This window comes from Eleutherodactylus coqui, chromosome 6 (genome assembly GCF_035609145.1).
Source record: "Eleutherodactylus coqui strain aEleCoq1 chromosome 6, aEleCoq1.hap1, whole genome shotgun sequence".
Classification (NCBI taxonomy): Eukaryota; Metazoa; Chordata; class Amphibia; order Anura; family Eleutherodactylidae; genus Eleutherodactylus; species Eleutherodactylus coqui.
This window is the reverse complement of record NC_089842.1, coordinates 97,798,545-97,812,630: the sequence shown is the minus strand read 5'-3', so window position 1 is coordinate 97,812,630 and position 14,086 is coordinate 97,798,545. Positions and strand designations below refer to the sequence as shown.

The window sequence follows — 14,086 nt, the reverse complement described above, 5'->3', positions numbered from 1 at the left end:
TGATGGCGGCGAGGTCATTTCCCACCAACGCTGTTACTGTTAAGGTGCATATAACCACAGACACGTGTAGAGGACACATAGTGCCTCCAAAACATCCCCCTCCTCCTCCAACAATGAAAACATTCTTGGCAAATACCTTTGCATTGGTCCGTCTGGTGGCAGTCCAAGAATTTCACCTTTAACGACACAACAAGAGAGCACCACCACCATCCCCCCGCCACGGCCCACTTAATCCTGGCCACATTCCGAGAACCAACTACATTAAACCGCGCTACCAGGTCCGCAGTCACCACCACATTACCACCAACGAGGTTACTGTTAAGGTACATATTACCAGTCAGACTGGGGCATGCAGTGTGGGCCGAAGCCCACCTGTATTAAGCACGACATTACTAACTCAGCTGTGTTGGGCAATGCAATGGGATATTTTTATGTACCGCCGGTGGCTTCCTGGCACCCACCCATGCTGTGGGTCCACAGGGAATTATAAATGCATCTGTTTCCACTTCTAAAGAACCCCAGTCTGACTGGGGCATGCAGTGTGGGCCGAAGCCCACCTGTATTAAGCACGACATTACTACCTCAGCTGTGTTGGGCAATGCAATGGGATATTTTTATGTACCGCCGGTGGGTTCCAGGGAGCCACCCATGCTGTCGGTCCACAGGGACTTCACAATAGGGAGTTGTACCTGCCTGTGTCTATGAATTAAAAACCGCGGTCTGACTGGGGCATGCAGACACCTTGACAGAATGAATAGTGTGTGGCACATAGGTTCCCCATTGCTATGCCCACGTCTGCAGCTCCTGATGGCGGTGGCACAGGATTATATTTCTCATTGCTTCTGTACAGCATTGTGGGCTATCGCCCCGCCCCTTTTAAAGAGGGTCGCTACCTAGCCGTGCCAACCCTCTGCAGTGTGTGCCTGCGGTTCCTCCTCATGGCAGACGCACTTATAAACAGACATGAGGGTGGCGTGGCATGAGGGCAGCTGAAGGCTGGGCAGGGACAGTTTGGTGTGCGCTGTGGACACTGGGTCGTGCGGGGGGGTTGGGCAGCATGTAACCCAGAAGTGGCAGCGGAGTGTCATGCAGGCAGTGATTGTGCTTTGTTGGAGGTAGTGTGGTGCTTAGCTAAGGTATGCATTGCTAATGAGGGCTTTTCAGAAGTAAAAGTTGTTGGGGGGGGGGGCCCACTCTTGCCGCTATTGTGGCTTAATAGTGGGGCCTGTGAACTTGAGATGCAGCCCAACACGTAGCCCCTCGCCTGCCCTATCCGTTGCTGTGTCGTTCCCATCACTTTCTTGAATTGCCCAGATTTTCACACATGAAAACCTTAGCGAGCATCGGCGAAATACAAAAATGCTCGGGTCGCCCATTGACTTCAATGGGGTTCGTTATTCGAAACGAACCCTCGAGCATCGCGATAATTTTGTCCCGAGTAACGAGCACCCGAGCATTTTGGTGCTCGCTCATCTCTAGTACTAGTACAAGCGCCGCTACGTTACGGTACCGGTAAAAAGTCTCTACTCGTGCTTGAAATTGTAGAATCCGCAGCAGCCGGGTCACAGCTGCTGAGTTTTACAGCGGATTTCATTCATTGCAATGCAACGAGGGACATCCATCGCGCAGGCCGCGCCAAAATCTGCAATGTCATGTGCGGCTTTCACTGCGGATCATCTCAATGGTGTGTGTACATACCTGTGTCTGGAGCAACGTCCATCATCCAAACTGGTAGTTTTAGGTCGGCTTCACACAGGCAGCGCATTTATGCTGCCTACTTGCACGACGGGCGCTGTTATTTTGCGGGCGCCTGTGTGTTTTACTGTACTTTTTGTGTGTGCGGATTTGCAAACGCAAAAAAAGCAAGTATGCCTTCATTGATGGCAATGAAGTTAAATTAGTTTAATGTGCTGCGTTCATACTGTGAATGTTTTGCGCAAATGAAATGAGTGAGTATAATACGCTTATCTGAAGGAACCCGTTGAAATCAATATGTTCTATTTACTAGGTATTGCGTGTACAAATACCTTTGTGTGAATAAGCCCTTAGGATCATAGAGCAGTTACTATTGACAATTGCCTACAGATGAGGAGGGGAAATGGTGAAGAGGATTTCCGGTATTTTCTGGTTCTTGTAAACATTGCCACCCTGTTCTAGCTTCTCTGCCCTCCACACACCTCAGTATCGGGGAACTAGTTATAATCTGCAAAAGGGAAGTCTCCCTGACTTGCTTCAGGTTTCTGATGACCTTTTCCACAGCAAATCTGTTGTTTGAAAGTCCCCGGAATCCCACCGAGTTCTGGAGCCCCACAGGAGTGGATACAGAGGTCAGGGACAACTAGCTTTCCTGCTTTTCAGACCTACTTTTGGCTTTAACACAAAAAGCTGCACCAAAATCTACATGTGTGACTCTAGCCGAACAGATCTTACCTGAACGGACAGATTTGCATCAAGCCATCAGCTCTGAGCAGGATTAGGTCATGAGGGGTTGAGTACTTGAAGTACAAAGTTACTGAGATCCCCAACCTTTTGTACCTTGTGAGCCACATTCATTTGGAGTGATTCTCAGCGGCTGCATTCAACTTCAATATTTCTCCATTCATGTTAAATAATGGAGAATCGGGGGAATCACATATTTGCCAATACGTATTTGTGTGAAATCTGACTCTAGTATTATACTTATCCATGTTGGTAGCAACTGCTGATTATATGTCTGCAATAATGTCAACTGCTCGACTAGAATGGCCATACAGTAACCCAAGACTCGTATAGCAAGCCGCATATCCCTGCCGAGCCAGCGGTTGGGGAACACTGGGCAAAGCATTTGCAGTGGGGTTTTTTAAAATCCCTTTGTGCGGTGAAGATCGGGCCGCCGCTATCTTCCCATGGCTTTTTTTAAGCTCCTGTGCTTTGGCATCATCCATGTAAATAGACCCAGTGCAAATAATGGGTCCTACGTTTGTGCGTCTCATGTGAGGGCTTATTCAGACGACCGTATGTCAGCCGGGTTTTCACGCCCAGCCAATATACAACGTCCCTCGCTGCAAGGGGGGGAGGCAGGGAGGGCAGGGAGCAGTGCACTGAGCTCTCGCCCCCTCGCATTGCAAATAGTGCCGAGGGGCAGAGAGAGGGCGGGAGCTCAGTTCCTGCTCCCAACTCTTCCAGCTCCTCCCCCTACAGAGAGGGACGCCGTATATCGGCTGGGCGTGAAAACCCAGCCGATATACAGTCGTCTGAAGCCGCCCTGAGTGTTGCTTTTACACAGAACGATTATCATTCAAAAAGTTGCTGGATCGTTTGAATTTGACCAACAATTGTTCAGTCTAAACACGGCCAACGATTGAAGGATAACTTCTCTGCTCATCGTTCATTTCATGCAGACTTGAACATCCCCGTTGGCTTCCTTCTCGCCACACTCTGAGCACTGCGGCCGAGGAGATTCCTCTGCTGTGTCAACGATAGAACATCAATTCAGGCGGATTGTGGATGTAATAATTGCAAAACTCTGCAATGAGGAGAACTTTATTCCAAGAATACAACAAAAATATAGACTTTCTGCAAACTTGATGCCTAAGAGAAGGAACTGATCACTAGTTAAATGGAGTTTAAGACACCGTATATAATAATCCACATAGGATTTGCTAGGTATGGCTATGTAAGGCAGGCGCAGCTCAGTGTCCTCATCGATCCTTCTCACCCAGGGTAAACTATCAGTAATGGTCGTCGGGTTGTGTAACTTGGCATCTTCCCGGGGCCCGGTATTTGTATGATACACATACGGTTAGCAGAATGTCATGATGTGACTACACATGCACTATAGGAAGGTGGTGGGGGGGGGTCTATCCATCCACAGACAACATTCATAACTTGAACCTTTACATAGTGGAAAAAAAATATTAACATCTAAGAATAAAGGGAACCACATCAAGAGGCGATAACTTGGACATCCCACAACGTTAAGGCCTCGTTCAGATCGGCATTTATTTCTATCGTTTGACTCCGTTCTGGTAACAGAACGACAAAAGGGATTGTGGTGCCAGATTTCAGCTAGGCTGGACACCAATGGCATCTGATGGGCCCCATAGACTAGAATGGGGTTCATCAAGTTTCCCTCATTTTACCTGACTAGTGCAGCATGCTGCGCTATTTTTTTTTCCTGCCCTTTTAAACCAGATCCAATGTGAATGAGGCTTAAAGAACATAAATTTATAAATGTCATGTTTCATAAACACAACAAACCCAATATGGATTAAATAGCAGTTCTTTATTCTTCTGAGTTCCTCCTCACATTTAGGAAGGACACCAATGGGGGAGAACGGTACAGGATTATGATATCACTGTTTACAACATAAAAACGGTCATCTAACGATGGAGTGCAGGAGTGTCGTGTCCGTGTGTATTGCTAGTTGTGTGTGTACTGAAGTTATTGTGTCATTACTAAGATTTGGTTCTCTTTTTTTTTTTTTTCACATTTTTTGTCTTTTGAAAAAATAAAACAGTCCGCTGTCCAGCAGGGGTCTGCCTAATAAGAATGAAGTTCTCTTTCCACTTTGCCCCCTCCCGTTATCCCCTGGCAGCCCCTCACTCCGCGTGGACTTTTGCCTCTGGCCTTTGCAGGGATAACTCTGCAGCTAGGAAAGCTCCCTGACCCAGTGCAGTAGCGTAAGTCCGGCCATGTGTAAGGGAAAAGGCATTTGGGTTTGATTGGCTTGTTGATCGATGGTGGGGTATGGAATGGTAATCTGCCACATTATCGTACTGGGACAATGTACTTATGGAGCTGTGGAGCTTTCCGTGGAGTGTTTGGTAGGGGTAGAAGATGGTAGGTTCTCTCTCTAAAGTCTCTGGGTTGTGGGTCCGGAGGCTATGGCTCCTCTCCGGTTTGGGTGGAGCGGTAGAGAACTGAGCCGCATCCTCTCTGTAACAGTCTCTGTGGGAGCTGTCGGGTGGCGGTCTGGCAAGTGACCGCTCTTTGTCCTCCGACATCCTCTTTTCCTTGTGATTGAGCCTTATTGGTTCCTGTGGATTCACATTGTATTTACTGTTTGAGGACTGATATGTGGATTCGGAAGGCAGTGGTAATGTTTTGGAGCTGTATTCAGCGGGTGGGAATGGGGGTCCATTACGTCCGTCAGATGACTGTCTATGTCCGGCATCCGGCGGCGGTGCAGTCCGATGCTCAGAGGTAAAATCATGCTGTATGCGGTTCCTACTCCCTCCACTCTGCTTCTGGGGTAGGGATGGTTTATCCTGGGACCCATTTCCATAAGGAGGAGGAGGATGTGCTAGACGTTCATCAGCCTCTGCTCTTCCAGGGTAGCGGACATCTTTAGATTCAGCAACACTAAGCAGTCCTGGAGTTTTTCCCGGGTCGGACCTGCTTCTCAAATGTAGGACGTCCAGTCCTACTATATCCTCTATGGATGGGGTAACGTTGTCATACTGAGACATCACCGGTCCCTTTGATCTTTGCCGTGTTCTGTTCTCCCGTCTCAGAGACTGTAATCTGTAGCGGTCCATGTCCTCCATATCCCAGGAGATGTGAAGAGGTCTCGGGTGTTCAGGGGGTAAAGCAGGAGGCACATCTCTGCTTATAAAATTGTGCTCACGCAGGCTTCCTCTGGGATATGGCGCCAACGCTTGTGACCGATATGTTGACTTGGGCTGCAGTCTCGTAGTATAAGATGCAAAGTCACGGCTGGGATAGACGTGGTACTGACGCAAACGCAATGTGCTGTAAGGGTCCATATCATAAAAGGTGCCATCTGAAGAGTAATATGTGGTGCTGCCAGAGAAGGGACTGTATCGATAATGTACCCTTCCGTTCTCAAAGTAAGGCTGCAGCTGAGTGACATGATAATCGGTGGAAGAACTGTAGGGCGGGCAGGGTTTGTACTGATAGACGGGTCGTGGACAGTATGCAGGCTCCTCATCTGGAGGGACCTCTGTTCTGGAAATCGGAACTGTACGCATAGGAGGTGGTGGAGGTTGCATAGGCACATGCAAGGATTGGACCCGTCTTATGGTTGGATATGGTGGAGCATCTTCTGAGTATGTACGAGGGTTCGGACTTAAGGATGACATATAATCCGGGCGACTCCTTGCACGGGAATGCTGTAGTCCTGGGTGTTTGACTGGGTTGATGTAGGTGCCATAAAGAGTAGAATTTGAAGATGGCGTTTCACAGCGGGACACATATGGCGGTGCTGGCATATGCAGTGCCGCACTGTCCGCCTTGTAAGACTTGGGGACTACAGATGGTTTAGAATGCACAAAAGCATCAAATGCCTCATTAAGATTTTCTGGTTCCACCTGAGAAGGATGTGTGTTTCTGTAGGCGAGCTCTGTGCTCTCAGGCTTACTGAGGGTTTGATATGAGTGTCTGTATCCATCTCCCATTTCAAGCTTTTCTTCCGGTTTGGGCTGGGAAGGATACGGGTGTCTGTAGTTGGCACCTTGATCCATCAGGCTCTCAGATTTTACATGAGCTGAATAATTGTGCCTTGGCAGCGCATCCTCTAGGGACGATGGCAGGGTGATAGTACTCAGGAAGGAGTGATAATTGCTAGCGGTGATGGCATCATTATAGTTGGAGTGCAGGGCAGTGGCCAGTCGACTTTCCATGGTTCTGACCGGTGGGGCTGGTGGTCCGGTACTATGTGTAGGATGGGAAGGAAAAGACTCCGAACGCTGGTGAAAATGAGGCCTCGGACTAGGTCTATCCGAAGAAAGGGGAGGAGTACACAATTCTGCACGGTAGTTGGTTTCACATGGTCCATAGTTGGATTCACATGGCCCGTAGTTGGTTTCACACGGCCCATAGTTGGTTTCACACGGTCCAGGAGGTGTAATCTCTTCCCGGGGAGCGGATTCTGGGACCTTGAACACAAACAATACAGGTTAGAACCATCCAATAGAATCCTTTGTACAAATAATAAAAAGTTTTCATAGTTAGGAAATGCCATAAAAGTCTCCATGACATAGCTGCTTTTAATATATATAGATTTAGTGACTTACACTACAAAGTTACTAATTTACTCCACCTGTTAAAGGTGTATTCCGGGCACAGAGTAACACTTCAAAATCCTAATATACATCAGCACAACAAGACATTCTGTAATAGCTTCTTCCTTCATTTTCTATCTGCGTCACTTGACCATCTGCCTGAAAAATATCTCCACTTCCCCTGACATCTTGTCCGCATTTGCTACTTTCTCTCCTGTCCCTCGCCTCCAACATCCTCTGAGCAGTGCATGATGAGGAGGACAGGAGCTTTCTCTGGCACGGAGTGAGAGGCAGGTTGGTGCTGGTAAGTTGTAGGACAGGTGAGCTGTGGGCGGAGCTACAGAGCTGGCTGGGAAACAAGCTCTATGCATGCTGGAAGTTGTAGGTAACAGTCCGTTGCTGCGTTTACTGCAGGAGTGATGCATGTAAGTACAGCGCCAGATTGCCGGCTGCACAGGATGAAAAAGAGGATTCAGAGTGGCAGATAAAAGTTACAGGTTGCTGGTACTTAGCCGGACCTCCTAGAGTTCAGCATTTTCAGAATTTCCATTTTGTGCTCAGAAAAGCCCCTTAAGGACAAAGTGCCATAAATATACGGCGCTTGGCCCTTAAAGGGTTAAACAAAAACAGCATGTTAATGGGTTTAAAAGCCCATTGGGCAAAATCTTGGCAAAAGTAGTTTGAAGATGGGATTTTCCCCCTTGTACATCAGCCTTTACTTAGATGTAGCTGAGTGGAGTACATTTACTAACTCCTCCACCGGTGGTATTAGATAGGTACAAATAAGGTGGGCAGTCCTATCACAATGTACAAAGTATCTGTATACAGATTAGACATGTAATACGGATGTCTGGAGGGGCTCAATGGAGCTCTCTTCATACTGTAATTGTATTGTAGTAGGCCTTTCTCCAGACCCAGAGGGTCGCGTTAAAAACAAAGCTTGCTGACGAGCTTCTCTAACTACTAGATGTACGCTGTGTATTAGTATGCATTGTTAGTCTAAGACACTAAAGGCCCTTTTACACGCAACGATTATCGCTAAAACGTCTGCAAGACTAAATGAACTGCCAACATTTTTGCATAAAATTACATGTACAGATAATGGCTTTTAATCATCTCCATTTCCTTCATTAACTAAAGTAAACTCTAGGAGTAGGAGTTGTTTGCTCAGGTGGGCGTGTACTTATGTCAGGAGAAGACAATGGAATCCTGCCAGATAATTGCTCGCATAAACAAACAATGTACTTATTACGTATGCAAGGGAAACACAATGATTACATTCAAGTTGGCAAGCTGTACCACAGACTGCACGAATTCAATTTTAAAAGAATTTTGAGCGGCTTGATGATGGTTTTTATGTGGGCTAAAAACCAGCAGCAGACGACATGTGAATAAACAGTGCATCACTGCCTGCGTTTACACGTAACGATTATCGCTCACTTTTGGCTGTTTGAATGAATTTTGAGTGATAATTGTTGCGCGTAAAAGGGCCTCAAGACTAATGATCGCCATGTGAGCAGTTCTGACCAGTCATAGGAGCATGCAGTGTCTTAGATTACCAATGTATACTATGAAATACGCAACTGCATGAGATGTGGCGGGAGACTTTCTGACATATATGTCATAAAGATGCCCTAAACACAGTGTGAACAGAGCCTTACAGTTGTGCGGACATAGTCCTTTGGTCCTGGCAGGGTCCAGTGTTTAATATTCACCGCAACTGTTGCTGTGCACAGCACCCCCATTCTTTTCATTGAAGACCCCAAAGATGTAAAGTGCTCCAAACTCCAGATACACTGACCTGCTGGGCTCCCATATGATCACTCTGCACCTGGGATGAGGGGCTGAGCCCCGGGGTGACCGTGGATGGGCTTTCTCCTGGTACACTGTAGTGACTTCTCACCGGACTGTACTGGATGGTGATGAGGGAGAAGGACGATGTGCTGGGAGTAGTCGCTGTAGTGAGGACGGGACTCGTCTCTGGGGATACAGCTGCAGCTGGCATTAGTGGAGGGGATGCCATCGGCGGTGGGAGATCAAGAGGGGGCTCCTCCTCTGGAGGGGGTGGCAGTGGGAACTCCATGAACTGCAGGTAGGGGGGTCGCCTTTGACTGGAAGCTTGTTGTGCAGACTCTGCTAATGCCAAAGCCAGCATACGGGCAGCGTTTTTAGGAGGAGGGGGCGGAGGAATGAAGGAAACACTGGTAACAGGGACAGGATCCAGAGGAGACTCCAGAACAGATAATCCTGTTTAATGTAAAGAGAAAAGTTTAATGTTTCAAATCCACAAAGTTGTGCAGACAATGTCAGTTATACCATAAGTTACATTATACAACACAGACCCCCAACTGTGCAGTTGCTGGGGGTATATAACTACTTTTAGGAACTGTCTTGGGAATGTCTGATCACTGGGGGCCTCACACCTAAGGCCATTATCAATCCTGAGGACTGGGGTCTTGTGTCTCCTCCAGGGGAAAGCGGCCGCAAATTTTTGCTCATTTTATCACCCCCTCATCAATCAGAGAGCAGATTTGTTCTCTGATTGTCACATATGGGGTTTTTCCCAGATAAGGAGTGAAATCAAGACTTGCTCATCTGCACCATTTAACCCAGCAGGTGCTGCAGTCATTAATGACAATAGCATACAAATGTTTTACAGGGAAAGAAAAAAACCTTTTTCCTTTTTCACAAGGCTTTCAATGTTAAAAAAATAAAACAAATCCTACGTATAATTATGGCCACACCCATAAGAGCTCTACATTTATCCAGCACAGTATATTCCAGTAAATAAACCTAAAATAGCAGTGTTCTGATAGGGCAAAACAGGCATAAAAATGTAAAAGTCGTATATACTTTTAAATGATACCAATAAAAACTACAAGTTGCCCCATAAAAAAACAGGCCTGATGCAGCTCTGTCAACTGAAAAACTAAAAATGCTCCGGTCCTGGGATGTGCGGCCACAGAAAAAGGTTTGTTATTTAAAAAAAAACAAACAAAAACATTTTATATTGCACAAAGGTGGTGAAGTATAATATAACCTCTATAAATGTGAAGTATAATATGACCTCTATAAATGTGGTGTTGCCATAATCGTAGGGACCCGCAGAATAACGGTTACAGTATTTATACCACATAAATTCTAAAAAGCAAAAGTAATTTAATACATTATACACTCCTTTTGTAAAAAAAAAAAAAAAATCAAGCACCTAGAAGAAGTTGTTTTACTGCTGTGTCTGTTTGAACCATTTCTAGGTGCTTGGCTGAAGGATATTTGGTCTCTCAGCGCCCAATATATGTAATGCCTTTGACACCCACCCACCGTCGCCTCCATTTACAGAGGTCCCATGAACAACAAAACTGGATGCTACGGAGTGGAACTGGTTTGTCTTCAGTGATTAATCCAGGTTTAATTTGGGCACCGACAACGGCTGTGTTCATGTCTGGAGACCTCCGGGTGAGCGCTTTAATCCTGCCTTTGCTGTGGATCCGCACACTGCCCCCTGCTGGTGTGATGGTCTGGGGGGCATCGCATACGACAGTCAGTCACCCCTAAGTAGTGGCACGAGGGACAATGACAGCCCAGCGATATGTTCAGGACATCCTGCAGCCACATGTGTTCCTCTCATGGCGGCTTGAAGCAGGATAATGCTCGGCCGCACACACAAGGGGGGCACAGGAATGTCCCCACAACACTGTCACACTTCCATCGCCAGTAGAAAATGTTTGGGACCATCCGGGACACCAACTTCAACAGATTTTTCAGCCTAGTCCCCATTTGCAACGAGCCCTATCAAAATGTCTGTACTGCTAATCGCTCTTGGCTGCTATATTTAGGGAGACCAATAAGGAAAATGTGGGAGGTAGCCCCAAGTAATAGCTGCACATACATCCCCGACAACACAGGACCAAACGGTAAAGTGACCTTGGCCATCAAAAAGCTAGAGGACCTATCAGTAGAGCTAAAGAAAACCTCAGGTATAAGTCACCCATGGGACCAATACCTTAGTCGGATGAGTGGGTGGCAGAGAACGCTGGCTCAGCTAGGGATAACCATACTTGTAATTTTGATTATCCTTGCCGTCATAGTCCGCTGTGTATTACCCTGCATGAAGAAACTCTGTGAGAAGGCCGTGGACAATGCTGTGCCGACGCTGCTGAACATGGACTACAAGAAATCCTACACCCCCCTGCAGACTCTTTCCCCTAAGCAATTATAATACCTTTAAGCCCATAGGGACAGCATCTGACCTCTCTATGTGCAGAGTCGGTGGCAGGGAGGGTCATGGGATGGCCATGACTCGTCTAACGTATGGCACAAAAGAGTTCCAAGGCACACAGAGACAGATGAGATAGGCCCGGGATTAGGGACAGGCAAAATAGTCATTTTAAGGGGGGATTGTAATAAACTAAGTAAAATGCCTCTTGCAAATATGTGCTTTTTCTACACCACTAACACAGCTGTCTGAAAGTGCTGACTAACTACTCGCTTCCCCCCTCCCACTGTGTTCCTAACAGTTAACTCAAGGTGGCGCCTCCATCCAGGAATGTAACCAAGCTAAGGCCTCATGTCCACGGGCAAAAGAAGAATTAAAATCCGCAGCGGATTTTAACTCTTCTCCCGCGCGCGGATCCGCACCCCATAGGGATGCATTGACCACCCGCGGGTAGATAAATACCCGCGGATGGTCAATAAAAGTGATTTAAAAAAAAATGGAGCATGAAAAAATCTGGACCATGCTCCATTTTCGTGCGGGTCTCCCGCAGGCTTATATTGAAGCCTATGGAAGCCGTCCGGATCCGCGGGAGACAAAAATCGGGATTTACTCACCTGCTCCGGTTCTTCTCTTCGCCGCGGCGCCATCTTCTCTCCATCGCGGCCAGATCTTCTTTCTTCGGGCCGGCACATGCGCAGGGCACGTCACTGACGTCATCCTGCGCATCCGCCGAGCCGAAGAAAGAAGATCCGGCCGCGACGGAGAGAAGATGACGCCGTGGCGAAAAGGAGATCCGGAGCGTGCGGGAGGTAAGTTTATTCTTATTTATTCTCATTTTCAGCGCTCATGTCCGCGGAGAATCCGGAGCGGGCCTGATTTTTCCCGTGGACATGAGGCCTAAGGGCCTCAGCTCCTGGAGGAAGAGACACATATATAAGGGCAACAACCAATAGCCACAGGTTAGTTTGTGCTGTAGTAAAGATCATCCAGTGATGAAACCGTATGGGGGCGACTGATCACATGAATGAGTGTTTGTCCCTCATGCCATATACAAAGGTCAGTTATAGGAGCACAGATATCGTTGAACAGTAGTCAGCAAAAGGCTGCTATCAGGCCCTAAGTGTGTGTGCTTCAGCTCACCGCATAGCAACTTAAAATGGCCTCACAAGCACTCTGTCCTACCTCGATGCTGCTGACCAGGTCATGTGACTGCTGCAGCCAATCGCTAACCACAGTAGTGATTGTCTATAGTCAGTGATTGGCTGCAGCAGTCACATGACCTGGTCAGCAGCATCCAGGAAGGACAGTGTGCTTATGAAACAATTTTAAGTTGTGGGAAAATCTCTTTAATAGTCAAATAGGTTTTGATATTTAAAGAGACACTGCACTTTTTTAAAAACTTTTGATATGTCAGAGTGAAATTTGAAAACTTTTGATCAATGTGGGGCCTGATGCTGATAACTGAAATGAAGGGACTGCAGTGCTTGTTGGCTCCTGTTAGCAGCTAAAGCCCTTTGCTTAGATGTTTATAAAAGTCTATGTGTCCATCTTCAGCCGCCAAGCAACAAAGATAGCTGAAGGGGCACAGAGCTCGGGTGCGCACTGCTGCCCCTTCATTTCAGTGGATCAGTGGGGGTCTCAGCACCTGGACCTCATGGGATCAAAACTTTTCACGTGTTGCTCTGACAGGTCAGATGTTTTTTTGAAAAGTGTTGTCACTCTTTAAATATCATGTAGAGAAAGATTCCTTCCAGCATATGACAAGACTGAAAACCGATTTTGTATGATCATTTATATAGGGTCCCCGGTCTTTTCTCGAGCTGCTCTGCCTTCACAATATACACTCTTTTATAAAGGTTTGATTGCCAATGTCAGATAAACTCAATAAGGACCAAGAGCAATAAACGTACGCCGCTTGGTCCTGGGCTTTAATCCCCACCGGTACTAAGAATACAGCGCAGGATTTAAGCTCCCGCAATGTCGCCGGTTCTGTCCTTGGCTGTTAGTCACAGGTGAGAACGCAGAGATGGCAGAAACGTTTAACCTCCTCTCTTGTAGGCTCAATGAGCGCTGTGACATGAATGAAGAAGAAGCAGAAGTGCCGTTTCCACTATTCAACCTGGCAATCATAGGATCGCTGGGTGCCCCCTGTGACAACAGAGCTGCAGGGTTTTACCAGACGCAGAACAGCTCTGCCAGTGACTACTTACTGTCACTGCAGTGGAAAAGTGTGAAATTAATAATAAAGACACAATGGGAATGACCCCCAGAGGTCTTATATGACATCATGGGGGACATAGATGGTAAAAAAAAGAAATTACAAAAAAAAAAAAAACCTACTGCGGGCGCAGACCTAAACGATTGCCATATGTGCTGTGTAATGTGAGACTATACAAATTATATATCAGAATGTCAATGTACAGGAATGGGTTCCTCATTTTATTTTTTAAATGAATATATTTACGCTAAGGTGAATTCTTAATTTAAAATGAACTTTTTTCAGCTATTTATCTCTAATAAAACTAAAAAACGGTAAAAATAAGTCTATGGAGAAAAAACCCTATAAAAAATAATATGCATGTAAGCTGTAAAAGTAATAATAGCTTTATAAAAATAGCTGTATGTGTCACGGAACAGAAAAGGCAGCAAAAATAATTTTGGTAGCTGAAGAAAAAAAAATTGGGCCATAAAAACCACCACATGGGTAAAATCCCAAAAAGTGTCTGGTCCTTTTGGACTGAAACACATTGATCCTTAAGGGGTTAGAGGAATTCCACTTTACTTGATCCCCAAAAAGCAGAGTACTGATATACACACACTGAAAACATGGCACACCTGTATACTACTAATACCCCTCCAGTGCCA

At 46.5% G+C, this 14,086-nt stretch overlaps 1 protein-coding gene across 8 annotated transcripts in view; it reads right to left on the bottom strand.

The window, feature by feature from the left end:
- Positions 1-3,506: 3,506 nt before the first annotated feature.
- ARHGAP32 (Rho GTPase activating protein 32) overlaps positions 3,507-14,086 on the bottom strand; it is a 195,291-nt gene continuing 184,711 nt past the window's right edge. For all 8 annotated transcript variants that reach the window (XM_066607241.1, XM_066607234.1, XM_066607237.1 and 5 more), the window contains 2 exons: positions 8,807-9,252; positions 3,507-6,879 (listed from right to left, as the gene is read on the bottom strand). In XM_066607241.1, coding sequence (XP_066463338.1) covers positions 4,582-6,879; positions 8,807-9,252 — 2,744 coding nt within the window. In that variant the 3' untranslated portion in view covers positions 3,507-4,581. The remainder of the gene's footprint in view (positions 6,880-8,806; positions 9,253-14,086) is intronic.